The 15,511-nt window shown below is 42.0% G+C and overlaps 1 protein-coding gene across 1 annotated transcript in view; it reads right to left on the bottom strand.

The window, feature by feature from the left end:
- Positions 1 to 15,511, bottom strand: part of NCKAP5 (NCK associated protein 5) — a 915,059-nt gene that overhangs the window by 863,193 nt on the left and 36,355 nt on the right. Inside the window, 1 exon segment of the mRNA XM_047722528.1 lies at positions 4,074 to 4,203. Within this exon segment, the coding sequence (XP_047578484.1) occupies positions 4,074 to 4,142 (69 nt within the window). The 5' untranslated portion in view covers positions 4,143 to 4,203.

Raw genomic sequence — 15,511 nt, 5'->3', positions numbered from 1 at the left:
CCTGTTCTCACAAGTTTATCAAAACTGCCCAGCTGTCAGAGCTGAGGATCTAGTGTGGCCAACGTTTTGTCTTCCTTCTGGAAGGGGAAATAAAGGAATGGGGTACCACGAAAGAATCTGTCGTTCATGAAAGAAACTCCCTCCCATCCCTGCCTAAAAGCAAAAAGTAATTTTTCCTCACATTAAAAGGGAATATCTCCTATCAGAATGTGAGATGGTTAAAGAGAGAGAGAGAGAAAGAGAGAATTCCCTCCCCAGCCCTCTCATCAGCTAAATGCTATCATAGCCACAAGTATCATATAACTCTACAGTCAGCCTGAGAATGATTCTTGCAAATAAAAAAGCACAGTGTGAAATGCTGACTTTTTCTGATCAAAAAGCATCCTGGGGTGGGTGGAACAGCTTTGGGTCAAGAAGAGGCCTCGATTTCTGGGGTGATTTTTATTGTTATCAGAGAGAAGACTGTACTTGCCGTGAACGTGTGGCTCCTCGGCACACTCCTACTGGTGAAGGCAAACTTGTAGTCACTTGTCTTTCTCTCAGGGTACTTACCCCCTGCATTGAAACATATTTTTCATTTCAGTTTCACTTACCTGTCACTTTCTTCTTAAAAAGGGTGATTTATCAAGTTAAAAAAAAAATCAACATCAAAGAACACTTCAATGCTATGGGGGTGCCCACACACACACATACATACACGCAGCCACACACACTCAAACCCCCCGTGTCCTGTCCTGAAGGCAAAATTGTGACTAAAAACCACAAGAAACTATCCCCCAATGGGGAGCTTTTTTCAGCATCTTGACTGTGAGTTCCTTTATTCTGTGGTTCTGCCAGCCTACAAATTTAAAAGCTGTTGCAAGGGAGCTATAATTTCTACTCAACACTTCATGATTTGATTATGTAAAATAAAAAGTGTAATGAAGTTAATAGTACCTTATTCTTACTGTACATGATGAGGAATTTTTTTCCCTGCAGAATGTGAAAGTGGAAATTACCTCTGGACCTTCTAATTCTCAAAAATGTGGGTCATAATGATGACTGTGGTAGAATTTCAAGATGTAAGATTTAGTATATTTCTCTTTCCCCTATTTGGTTTTCCAAAGGGGCGTCTTCTCTTACTCGGATTTTATGTAGTAAAATGTAAGGAACTGAAGTGAGGGGTAAGAGCCCTGCATCCTACGCTACTTGTGGAACCTCGAGGAAAACACTGAACCTCACTGAGTAATAACTTCTTCTGCCAAGTGAGGAGACTGGATAACCCAGTCCTATCCTAGCATTCTAGGATTTAAAAAAAAAAAAAAACATTAAAATAAATGAATAAATAAAATTTAGAAATTTAAAAAACAACATAAAGTGGAATAAAGTAAACATGCCTTGCGAAAGAAGTGTGGCATATGATGCCAGGTGTTTCTCTCCCCTTGTGTTGTCCAGGAGGCCTTTTCCAGAATTATCACCTTGTGTTTCTCTCCCAGTTATTTGTGTGAATGCAGCAGGGAGCCAAAGAGGAGGCTGATGTCTTTGCTTCAAGTCCTTTAACAGGCCAGTCAGCTTTGACCTCATCCCTGTCTACCTCTCTTCCTGATGGCCACAAGAGAATTCACTCAAGGGACTCTCAGTGGGTATCACTCTCAAAACACCGGCTCAAAACGAGTACCTTTGCTGTCACTGCCTCAGCATCTTTTATGAAGAAAGAACATAACTCTAAAAGAGAAGGCTAATTTATAGTGATGTGGCCTAAGCTGTGTAACATGGAGTGTCATTTAAGACCTCCCATCCCTCAGGCCACCTACTCATAGAGACAACAGTCTTTCAGGATCTTCCCAATTATACCCATGCAGCCATAACACTTAATCTACCTCCAGGAAACACAGAAGATATTTCACTAGTGTAAAAACTCTCCTTAAGCATCATTTGGGGACATTGAATAGCATTAAGTTTCGCAGGTTGTGCCAAGCAACGGGTTCTTATTTTCCCTGTTCTCTCATGCTGAAGTCAGAAAATGGATCTGCAGGCCCCACAAGACTCAGAGTAGAGCCACGTGCCAAAGGGGAACCCAAGCTCTGTGTTGGGTTTTCAGCTTGTACTGCTGCTATCACAGGCTTTGATTATGCTCGCAGTCGGGCCTGTCCCTGAGCACAATTTAAATAAGGACAATGGTTTCATTAAGGCTCTTTCCTCTTTCTCTGATTTTCAGATGTCCAAAGCTCTCGTGGCAATTCACTGCCTGTCCACTCCCCGCCCCAGCCCAGTCCTGCATCCCAGCTCTCCGTGCCCTGTATCTTATTGTTTACCAATTCCCTCAACAAAATTTTGCTCGGCGGCTTGACATTTGGGAAAGATCCAAGACCTTTTATTAATGAGTGCTCCCATGAAAGACAACAGCTTAGCTTGCTTGCACTGATGGCATCTTCGCCTATTCTCTGGCGTGGAAGGCAGAACCGAGGACTTTAGGGGCTAATCAGGGAGGATATATGGGGGTGAAGGGAACATTTCCTGTAAGGTTCCTGGGTGGCTCAGTGAGTTAGGGATCTGACTCTTGATTTCGGCTTCGGTTGCGATCTCAGGGCTGTGGAATCAAGCCCCACATCAGGTTCTGTGCTTAGCTCGGAGGCTACTTATCCCTCTTCCTCTGCTCCTCCCCTCACCCACGTGAGCTCTCTCTCTCTCTCATAATTTAAAAAAAAAAAAAAACTTTTTTCGAAGAGATCCTTTCCTGTGCTGCTCATATTATAACATATGAGCATCTCTGTCCTCTGTTTAGGTATATGACGGACCCTATTAACAGGTTGGGTAAAAAGTGGTGGGTTTTTTTTTTTTTTTTTCGGCAAAGGAGAGGCTGAAAAATTATCTTTTTATCCTGTTTCCCCAGAAACTATCTTCAGGGAATAGACGTATAAATACACACACACACACAACACACACACACGCTATTTCACATTCGACTAGAAATAGAAAGACCTAAGAGATGAGAAGAGGGCAGGCACATCCTTTGGGAGGAGAATCTAAAATGCTATAAAAGTTCTTAGCCTCTGAAGGTAGGCTGGTCAGTGCATAGCCCACACAGACACAGAAATTGAATCTAAAAACAAGAGAGGCACTAGACACAAAAGTTCAACGTAATCCTTTTCTCTGTTCCTGGAAACTCACACCCAGGAACACTTTGTGACCCTAAGCCTCAGCAGTTATGGGGTAACTAACTTGTCTCTACACTGGCAGAGCCAGACCTATAGCAGCAGGGTGGGAAAAGCGCAACTGACAAATCCATTCAACAAATATTTGATTGGATACCTATTCCGACCCAGACTCCCAGCCAGATGCTGGGAGCACACAAATGAATAAAGCACATCCTCCCGCGACAAGCAAAAGAAGGAGCTGAGCTAAATCTTCATTTCAGTCAATGAGCAAAAGAGAAAGAGGTGACTCCCTTTTTTCTTTCTTGCTCTGTTCACATGCATTAGGGAAAAGACGAGGGGATGTACACATCGGAGCTCAGAGAGCAGCCAACCTTCCACAATCGGTGACTTAGTCTCTTTCTTGGACTAACCAGATTCTCATGCACAGAAGCAAACACAACCAAGTTGTTAAGAATGACGCTCATCAGCATTCACACTCTTAGAAAGCTTATCAACAATTGAACTGTGGTACGTACCTAAGGTCTCGGGGATGCTTCACTCTTCAATATTAGAAGCTCTACTAAATCCTTATTCAACTTATCCCCCAGATGAAGATAAATGGGGGATGGAACAACTATATATAGGCTTGGCATTGGATGTCAACTTTACAGTAGTGTTTTTGTATAGGTTAAAGTCTACTTCAGCTGGAATTAATGTAATTACATATAATGTTGACAGATTATGACATTTGCCTATTAAGTACACTATACAAACATTCCAATAATTTGCTGGCTTTTGACTTTGTAAAAAATAAATGAAAGCAAATCCCAGGGGATATGGCTAATGCGGTAACTGGAATAGAGGTTTCAAAAGCGCAGAGTTCAGGAAATAACAGTCAAAGAATAATGCATTTTAAGCCAAAATATATAGAGTGGTAAATGAATATTTAGTACTTACCACAAGACTGCTGTCTAGAGACAACCTTTTTCCAAAGTCCCTTTTCTCAAGCTGTCTCTTTCCCTCCATGGGTGAAGTTATTTATTTTCCTTTGTGATTTATAAGAATTCCCCTTCTGTTTCCAGGGTCACTGTAAAAAGTGAGCATGTGTTTTACCATCCGAGTGAAAAGTGTTTAGACCCTTGTTTTTAGCTAACTAGAAACAAGTGTGGCAGCCAAAATATCCAGACCCAAACCATAAGTGCAAAACAGGGCTCTCTCAACTCAAAAGACCTCTCCGGGTTGCGAATGTCAGAGTCATCTTTACGGAGGCCCCTGTGTTTTTATAGGTCTTGCTAATGGAGTTGGGGTATGGGTTTGCAGGTTGAATCAGCAGACTGTGGAAAAAAGCAAACAGTCTGTTTCATGCCACGCTTGCTCCACACTCGTCCTCCCTCTATCAGCCAGAATCATTCTGTTACTGTGCACATAGATGCTGTCTGCAAATTCCATGAGCTCAAACTGACAAAACCAGGCTCCATAACCAAGAGTGGCTGAGCCCAAGGCGCGAGGAGAGGAAACGGAAACCTGAACATCACTGCCAATATTTCATTGGAAAATATGTAAGTTAAACAGATGTGGGGGACGTATAAGAATCATTCCCTCTAGGACAGGTGGATTCCACAAATGGTGGAGGCCATGTTATCATCAATGAGTATTTGAACACCCATGGCATTTTATCAGATCAGATATAGTTAATCCCTGTACTCCACTGCGGTGGTTAGCTCTAGAATGACTACGTGTCTTGGTTAGTAGGAATATATTGTGTGTGTCAAGCACTAGCTTCTAGTCTTCATGAATATATAAATGGCCTGAAATAAAAGAAACAGGTTTTAGTCGATACTTTCCCACCCATTCTCCAAGTAACCTTGGACAAGTCATTCAGCTTCTCTGAAACTCACCTTTCTAACCTACAAAAAACATGTAGATGTACAATGATTTAAAGGCAATAAACTACAACTTACATGTCAGTTATAATTATGCACAGATTACATTAAAAACCAGTTAACCTTAAATACTAAGTTAACCTAATCTAATACATCTTTGATGATTCAGGAGGCACCTGGAGGTAGAGAAGTGCCTCATAATCCACACAAAACACATAGCCATTGTCCTGCTATCAAAGTAAAGCTGAACTTAATAACACACTCTACCAATCAGCTTTTGATAAAATTGAAAAGAAATATTATCCACAGCACCCTCAATGCCTCCAAATCTAATGAGGATATAGCAGAATCTGACCTCACAGCCCCCAGCATATGGCCTCCTGCTCCTTGTTCCCCCCACCAGGAGGAGGGTGGGGACAGTGATGCCCCAGACAGGCCCAAATGATGGTTGGTGGTAGGAAACCGATGAACTCCCTTCCCAGCCCTAGGCTCCCTCCTCCATCTGCCACTTCTTGCTTTTAGGAACACCAATTTCAATTCATTACTCATCCACTCAGAATCTCCTGGGAGTCCATCCTGAATTCAGGATATAAAACCAAATTTTTCAACATTATGTTCAATGTCTATTTCCTGCCAAGTAACCTTTTCCAGTCCCTGAATGTGCGAGGCATGTTCCTGAGACCACGCTTGGATCGCACCCCTCATCTCCATCAGGTCTAATTCTCTCTTCTCCAGGGCCTGGCACAGGTCCCACCTCCTTCACAGGAGCTTCCTGGTCACACCACTGGCTGAAGACTTCTTTCTCTCCCATGTTTCAGGGTAGTCGTTAGGGACTTAATTATTAACCACCATCATCACCTAGCACAGCTTAAATACAGGAAGTTCTTATTTGCTGGTTGGTACAGCCTAGTAGTTAAAAACAAACTCGTGGCAGCATTTTCCAGAAAAAAGCTAGTTGCATGCTATTAGTATCAGCCAAACTATTAGTTCCGTGAAATTTGTTGTAAGGGATTGCCTTTCCTATTTTTAGCTGTTCCCATCCACTTTGCTGTCCCCACCTTATCTCAGTAGGAGATACACACATTGTGTGCATACTGTGTGCCCTCACTTGTAGCTCAGAATATTCTCTGTAATGATGGCTCCAGCTAGAGGGACTACTCAGGCCCTGAGATTTCTCCCTCCATCAAAAACATACCCCCCATGGGGCGCCTGGGTGGCTCAGTGGATTAAGCCGCTGCCTTCGGCTCAGGTCATGATCCCAGGTCCTGGGTTCGAGCCCCACATCGGGCTTTCTGCTCAGCAGGGAGCCTGCTTCCTCCTCTCTCTCTGCCTGCCTCTCTGCTTACTTGTATTTTCTCTCTGTCAAATAAATAAATAAAATCTTTAAAAAAAAAAAAAACAACATACCCCCTTTAACTCATTTTCTCATTGTCTTTTCTTGTTAATTTATTCCTCGCCTTCCTAAGTCATACCCCAAAGATCCCTGGCATTTGATAGGTCTCAATAGATAATCCTTTGGCATGTAGTAGGTATTTATTAAGTACCTAATATATGAAGGACCCAGTACTTAGGTGTTAGTAACATAGCCATGTATAAGGGAGACTAGGTTCCTGTCTTCATGGAACTTCATGGAAGATGTAGGAAATAAGTAAGCAAACAAACATTCCAAACCATGGGAGGTATCTGCTTATGAAGGAAATAATCTTCAGGAGGTGGTATTAAGGAGTGTCAAGTATGTAGAAAGGGAGAACCCTTTAGACAGAATTGTAAAAATAGAAGCCAGTCATATAAAAATATGGGTAAAAAGCACTCCAGATAGAGGGACCAGTCTTTCTGCTGGGAAAAAGCCAGAAAGAGGTTTGTGTGCCCCCCAGAATAGGGAACCAGTTTTTTAGGAACAAAGAAGCTGGGAAGACAATGTGTGAGAAAAGTTCTAAGCCATAAGCAGCAATTACATCACACAAGTGTCTTGCAGGACAAGGTAACTTGTTTGTTCTGAGCGTAACACTTAATCTTAAGGTTTGGTTACTCTTTGCTAGCTGAAAACATTAAACAATTTAATCTCTATAGGTTTCAAGGATTCATCTACAAAATGGAATTAATAATAGGTCCTGCTTCATAGTGGGGTTGTTGTGATGATTAATGAGATGATCCTTTTTTTTTTTTTTAAGATTTTATTTATTTGCCAGGGAGAGAGAGAGAGAGAGAGAGAGACTACACACAAGCAGGCAGAGAGGCAGACAGAGGCAGTGAGAGAAGCAGGCTCCCTGCTGAGCAAGTAGCCCAATGCAGGACTCAATCCCAGGACCCTGGGATCATGACCTGAGCTGAAGGCAGTGGCTTAACCAACTGAGCCACCCAGGCGTCCCTGAGATGATCCATTTAAAGAACTTTCCCACTACCTGGCACATAGTAGGTAAGCTTTAAATATCAGATATATTGATCATCCTTTCTGGTAAGTATGATTAAACTCTTTCATAAGCAATGCTAGTGACACAATTTTATGCTCCATAATAGGTTGAGGAAACTCTCATTTTGGGAAACAAGGATCTTCTCAAAAGTTCTCAAACAGCCTAGTTTGCTATGTGGAAGGCTGACTGAATGGTTTAATCCAGTCAGTTTCTTTTCATACTTCTTGTACTTTATAGTGCCAGTTATATAGACAGAGATTGACCTTCAAAACATCAGCAACTGATAAGACATAAGGATTGGCCAATCAGGACATGGTCAATGGCAACAAGTAGCACAGCTGTAGCCATGTGTCCTGGCCAGTTACCACCCTAAATATATGTACTACCCCATCCCAAGAACTGGAAAATTCATGAATTATACCATTAAGCAATCATGGAAAGGATCAAAGTAAAGATATCCAAAAGGATCAATGCAAGACCACACAAGACCACGCAAGAAACAAAATGCCAACCAGGATGTGTCGATATGAAAAGGGGAGGAGTCCACAAAGGAAAAGTCAGGAAGGCTGACAAATTCCACTTCCAGCATTGTCAAGTGAAGAGTGCCCACATTTACACATACCCAGACAGGACTACAAGTCTAGAGGGGACATGAACATGCCAGATCCCAGACACTTTGGTATTTCACTGGCCATTTGTATCCCCCAACAAAAGCCCCTGATTAGAGACCACTGCCATAAATCAATCTTCCAATTTTATTTGATTCCCAAGTCATTTTACTTACAGAGGAAGAATGTGTTGACCAGCAAATATAAGGAGGCAATCTTTTGGAAAGCTATATTTTTTAGTACAAATTTGCAATTCAGCATCTGACTCTTTACATTCACCATTTATGTATTTGCTTAGTATATTACTCAGCTTGTGCTGCCATAACAGAATATCACAGACTCGGTGTCTTCCAACAATAGACATAGATTTTTCTCACAGCTCTGGAAACTGGAAATTCAAGATCAAGGTGGCAGCAGTGTTGGTTTCCGGTGAGATGTCTCTCCTTTGCTTGCATTTGGCCACTTTCTGTGTCCTTACATGACCTTTTCCTTTGCATACATACTTCTGGTGCCTCTTCCTTTTCTTTTCTTTTTCTTATACGGGCATCAATCCTATTGAATGAGGCCCCCACTCTTAAGACTTCATTTAACCTTAATCACCTCCACCTGTAAGGCCCTAACTCCAAATATAGTCCTTTTGGGGCTAGGGTTCCAACATGAATTTTCAGGGGATACATTTCCAACCATATGAATTAATTTCAGTCAGAATTCAAAGTCTGATCACAGCTCCAGGTACTAATAATAAGTTTAACTAATAAGTTTTCTAACTAAGTTTCTGAGTCTAAAACCTGACAGAAAACTCTAGAAGTCAGTGGCTACTTCCAGACCCTATCCCTCTCTGCTGGTTAATTCACTGTTGGATTTCATGCCATCACTACCTCCCACCCATCCCCACCTTCCCTTGTTACACTCTTCTCTTTATTGCAGGTCTAGATGTGCAAACATTATCAAGATTTCTTAGTCAGTTGGCCAACATGGGTTCTGCCAATAGGAGGCAGTGAGAGGTGAGAGGGCAACAGAAAGGGAAAAGCCCTTCTTCTAGCAGCAGAGAAGCAGCATCAATAGCAGGTGACTGTATGATCTAGTAACTTCTGTGATTCCTCTAACAAGCACAGTATAAAAACAGGAGGTAGCAACTTCCAAGACTTTGAGTACCACCCACTTAAGCCTTTTTTTGCTTCTCCTGCTTTTCCAACAGTTTCATTAAGAAATTCCTTGGGGCACCTGGGTGGCTCAGTGGGTTAAAGCCTCTGCCTTCAGCTCAGGTCATGATCTCAGGGTCCTGGGATCGAGCCCCACATCGGGCTGTCTGCTTAGCAGGGAACCTGCTTCCCCCTCTCTCTCTGCTTGCCTCTCTGCCTACTTGTGATCTCTGTCAAATAAATTTAAAAAATCTTAAAAAAAAGAATTATAAAAAATTCCTTGCATTAATTCTCTCTCTGCTTGAAATACCTAGGGAGGTTTCTCTTTCCCAGGCTTGACAATAATAGATTCACACCTCATAGAGATATCCTTGTACAGGCCACCATCCTTCCTTGGGCAACTCTTGGTCTCCTTTTTGTGAGCCTTCTGAGCAATAGTGTTGAATTAGAAATCCTACCAGACATGAAATTCTTGGAGAACAGCAACAATATCTTAAGTTCTCCTAGGTAGTATAATGCCTGATGCATAGCAACAGGACACTCAATGAGCACTTGTTGTTCATGTGAATAAATGAATAAATGAATGTTTATAGCTGTCTTTGTGAACACATAAAAAGCCAGGTGGCAATATAACATGGCTAAAGCAAAGAGCTTCTCTACACATTTATAAACCTGAAATTACTTTATTAGTCAAACACACAGACATACTCAAGCCTCAAAGAAAACATTTTATCTTGATTTTAAAACTATTACCAACTTAAAAATTGCGCTTGGGGGGCACCTGGGTGGCTCAGTGGGTTAAAGCCTCTGCCTTCGGCTCAGGTCATGGTCCCAGTGTCCTGGGATCGAGCCCCACATCGGGCTCTGTGCTCTGCAGGGAGCCTGCTTCCCCCTCTCTCTCTATCTGTCTGCCTCTCTGCCTACTTGTGATCTCTGTCTGTCAAATAAATAAATAAAATCTTAAAAAAAAAAATTGCGCTTGGGACATGCCTGAACTTACAAAGGACCATAACTGAGTCCTGTTCATGCCTTCTCTATGGCTTCTAACAACTCTATGTCATTTATAGCAGCAATGGCCACGGTCGCCAAACTGTGGAAAGAACCAAGATGCCCTTCAACGGACGAATGGGTAAGGAAGATGTGGTCCATATACACTATGGAGTATTATGCCTCCATCAGAAAGGATGAATACCCAACTTTTGTAGCAACATGGACGGGACTGGAAGAGATTATGCTGAGTGAAATAAGTCAAGCAGAGAGAGTCAAGTATCATATGGTTTCACTTACTTGTGGAACATAACAAATAGCATGGAGGACAAGGGGAGATGGAGAGGAGAAGGGAGTTGAGGGAAATTGGAAGGGGAGGTGAACCATGAGAGACTCTGGACTCTGAAAAACAATCTAAGGGTTTTGAAGGGGTGGGGGTGGGAGGTTGGGGGAACCAGGTGGTAGGTATTAGGGAGGGCACAGATAGCATGGAGCACTGGGTGTGGTGCAAAAACAATGAATACTGTTACGCTGAAAATAAATAAACAAACAAACAAACAAGGGTAGGGAAAATGTGACATTCTAGAGTATCCATAAGTACTTCAATGGTAACATTTTAAAGTCTAGACCTGTTCCATGCAATACAGTGACTACTAGCTATCTGTAGCTATTCAAATACAAATTAAAATAAAATGTAAAATTCAAAAAAAAAAAAAAAAAGAACACACGTCTGCCACCACGTGATGGGTAGGAAGTCTCTCCCACTCTTGCAAGGGGAGGAAAATGGTCAAAGAGTTGAAGGAAGACAGGATATTAAGCATCTTTTTTTGACTGATCCATCTCGATACCCCATCTCCCCTCTCCTCTCATGTACATCTCTCTCTAACTGATGAAAATACCATTTCTTGGTATCTGTAGGATCTGTGTTGGCCTTCATAAACTCTCTTTAATTTTCCTCACAGATAGTAATGGCCTTTCAAGGCTAAGCAGACCCTTTAATATTCCTAAAGACATCAGTGATTTCTTTATCCTGCCAGACTTTATTAACAGACTGCATAATTTTCAAGGGACTATACCCAAACAACACCATTAAATAAACCTCAAAGGCGTATTTCCTCACAAGCATGTAGCCACACACATGCAGACACACTTACTCACAGTCTCACATACACTCACACATATCCTGAGAACTTCTCTCCACAGCAATTCCTGCGTCTCTGATTCCCCCACTCCCCACCTCTGCTCTGAAATGTTAATGGTAGTGCCTGAGGAAATGGAGAAAAAAGGTAGAGCCAAAGGCATTAGAAGACTGAGCTCTCAGCCCTCTTTGCCATGTAACTTGAGGATGTTCCCTAACTTCTGTGAGTTTACATTTGCCAATCTGTTCACCAGGCTCCTGTGAGGTTGCAATGAGACAATGTATGAGTCAAGATATTTTTTTAGTCAGCTTTGTGAGCAACGAGCTATGCAAACTAGGATTATTTGCAGCCTAAAACACAACCAGAGAACAGAAATCAGGTCAAACTCATCGACACCATGCCTTGCAGTACCTAGCATCCTACATGGTATAAATCCTACAAAAAATGATTTCAAAATTGAACGTGTCAAAGACAAAAGAAGAGGGCAGCAAGGCTCTTGTCCCCGACAAGGTAGTTCATAGATCTCACCCCGGTTGTCCTAGAATCACCTGGAGACCTTGTAAAACAGACCAATGCCCACAGACCCTCCCAGAACCCTGGAATCTCTAGGGACAGGGCCCCAGGGCACCAGAGCCGGGCGATAGCAGCCTGGGTCAGTAACCACTGGTTGAAGCAGTGATTCTCAAACTTTGCCATCTACTGGAGTCCCTGGGGAGTCATGGAGCTCAAATCAATCAGGACAATTGGGGTAGATGCAGTCATCTTCACTTTAAGCTCCCTGAAAGGCTCCAACATGCAGCACCAGCTTGAAAGGGTGAAGATATGTCCCCTTTCTTGGTTTCTTTCCCTTCCTCAAGGGCCAAGGAACACATAGGGGCTGACAGACACAATTGTCTTTCTTTAGGCACCATAACTAATCTGAAAACACTAACCTCGAAGAAGAATATCAGATACAAACAATTTGGATCAGCATCTCCGTCTGAATGCTCATTCTGTCCAGCTCACTAATCATCCTGCTTAAACTGGCCTTCTGCTTCATGCAAAAACTAATGTTGACTAAAGAGAAACAACATATCTAGATTCCAAATTAATGCACAAACAGAATCGTAGAAACTCATTCAGAGAATGAGGGAGAGAACCTCCCCCACCAAGGACAAGAGTGGAAGAAAACCTGGAAAAGTGGAAAAATGTTCCGAGACCCACTCCTGTTCTTCTCCCCATGGTTCTCAAAGAGTATCTTGCTCTTGTTTCTACATGCAAAGAGCAGGGGGGAAAGAGAGGAAAATGTGAATCTCTTAAGATTTGCTTATCGCTACCAAATAGAATGTTTGAAACTCCTGTCAGGTTTGTACTGAAGTCTTTTCATCCGGATGTATTTAAGTCCACAAAAAGGAAAGATGTTGGCTTTTCTTATACTTTAGATACATACACACAGCAGCTTCTTTTTAGAAGAGTTGCTGGCTCAATACTTTTCTGCTATCGATACATCTATTCATGAAGTTCTCACACGTGTATATAAGTGTGTGTGGGTTGCACACATGTGTGAGTGTGTATGAACGTGTATGTGAGTGCTCATATGTGTGCAAACACACTCTGAACAGAAAATCACTCTCTCCACCCTGGACAGGAGAATAAAAAAAAAAAATACCAAACAATGAGACTTACAAAAACAAAATGTCTATTCAAACCCTAACAGCACCCTGAAACTGATTTAAAAGATTGCATGCGAACAGATTTCCCAAATGCGGCCCATCCTTGCCAGATAAATTAGTAGCTGGAAACACTCTCTGCAGGGTGTAACAGCCGCTTTTAACTTTGAAGTGGAGGAAAATCTTGCATGATGATGAAAATGGGTTTTAAAGAATGATTTCATGAGCTCATGTTTACTAAACTTCTCACCCTAGAAGTTACTCAGTAACATAGAGCTGAGAGTTGAAATGCCAGAAAGGAACCCTAGGAATTACTGCCCCTGGGTCTCTTGATATAAACGGCTGCCACCAGCACAGGAACGAGGCAGGCAGAGTCTGGGAATCTCCGCTGTCGTTCAGCACGCAGCTCAGCAAACTCCAACAGGTGAAGCACTGACGCTAATCTGAATTATGTCGCTTGGGAGTGGAGGGCAGTATAAGCTCTTCAGACCTCGAAAGCAGCCAAAATTTAATCCATGTCCAACCCTTCCTCTTTAAATATGTTTTTTTTTTAATTTTTTAATTTTTTTCAGCATAACAGTATTCATTATTTTTGCACCACACCCAGTGCTCCATGCAATCTGTGCCCTCTACAATACCCACCACCTGGTGCCCCCAACCTCCCACCCCCCACCCCTTCAAAATTCTCAGATCGTTTTTCAGAGTCCATAGTCTCTCATGGTTCACCTCCCCTTCCAATTTCCCTCAACTCCCTTCAGACGAATGGATAAAGAAGATGTGGTATATATACACAATGGAATAATATGCAGCCATCAAAAGAAATGAAATCTTGCCATTTGCGACGACGTGGATGGAACTAGAGGGTATCATGCTTAGCGAAATAAGTCAATCGGAGAAAGACAACTATCATATGATCTCCCTGATATGAGGGAGAGGAGATGCAACATGGGGGGTCGAGGGGGTAGGAGAAGAGTAAATGAAACAAGATGGGATTGGGAGGGAGACAAACCATAAGTGACTCTTAATCTCACAAAACAAACTGAGGGTTGATGGGGGGAGGGGGTTGGGAGAGGGGGTGGGGTTATGGATATCGGGGAGGGTATGTGCTATGGTGAGTGTTGTGAAGTGTGTAAACCTGGCGATTCGCAGACCTGTACCCCTGGGGATAAAAATATATGTTTATAAAGCTGTAAAAAAAAAAAAAAAAAAAAGAAAGAAAGAAAGGATGAATCCACAAGTTTTGTAGCAACATGGACAGGACTGGAAGAGATTATGCTGAGTGAAATAAGTCAAGCAGAGAGAGTCAATTATCATATGGTTTCACTTATTTGTGGAGCTTAAATATGTTTTTGAGAGATAATTCACATACCATAAAGTTCAGCCTTTCAAAATATACAATTCAGTGTCAACCCCTTTCTATTACCTGAAACTATGTATTCGCTACAGAAAGGGGATGATTTTCTCCCAGCTGGGACACAAAGAAGCTCCATCGTGGTGGCTGGAGGTTCCATCCATCCTGACTATGCCATGTCTGCATCCTTCTGGGTAGCAGTATCCTGGATAGTCCTGAGTTCAAGTTCTCCAACTGAAAATTTCTGGGGCCGTAAGCGATGTCTGTGAACTTGAGCAATTTGTGTAAGGTCGCTTGGTTTCAGTTTTCCCATGGATAAAATTAAAATACCGAGAGCAGCAATCACATTAGGGGAATGGCTCTGAGGCTTAAGATGCTTGTTTTAAAATACTGAGTAGAGGGGCACCTGGGTGGCTCAGTCAGTTAAGCTTCTGCTTTCAGCTCAGGTCATGATCCCAGGGTCCTGGGAGCCCTATACGGGGCTCCTTGCTTACAGGGAGCCTGCTTCTTCCTCTCCTCCCTGTTCACGCTATCTCTCTCTCTCTCTCTCTCTCTCAATTAAATAAATTTTTTTAAAAATAAAATAAAATAATAAAAAATAAAATACTGAGTAGATACTCAACAACTGTTAGTTATAACTCAATAGAATCTTTTTCATTCGGAATTCAATAATATTTATCCAATATCTATTTTGGTCCCAGACCTCATGTTCGGCCCTAAGAGCGAGAAGAAGAAGAAAGAAGGATGTAAAGCACATATCCTCAACTTTTAAGGAGGAATGGAAGATTTATACGGTAAAAGGGTAAAAAAATGTGAATGAATGAATATTTCTGGCACAAAGAAGACTCACTTCTGGCAGGAATAATTTCTGCAAAACTTGCCTTCTTTGCCATTCAAGTATTTCCAGCTGATTTCCAGACAGAAACTATTACTACATTTTTTACAGTGTATCAACCAAAAACTAAGAGACAGAATGGCAGGGCTTTGGACCAGGATAAGCATTTCAGCTCTGGCTGCTCTTCTCCAACCATCTGTTCCTTTCCTCCTAGTTCTTCTTAGTAAAACTGTTCCCCCTGTTTAGTTCCCTCCTCTACCTCCTCTCCATTTATCGCGTTAAGAAACATTTCTGTTTCATTACATGAAATGCCCATATGTTGCCCATGAATGAACTCCAAAGGGGAAACTCAGTATAAAAATGAAACAGATAAATAAATAACTTTTAAAA

This window comes from Lutra lutra, chromosome 3, assembly GCF_902655055.1.
Source record: "Lutra lutra chromosome 3, mLutLut1.2, whole genome shotgun sequence".
NCBI lineage: Eukaryota > Metazoa > Chordata > Mammalia > Carnivora > Mustelidae > Lutra > Lutra lutra.
This window is presented reverse-complemented; position numbering and strand designations above follow the sequence as displayed.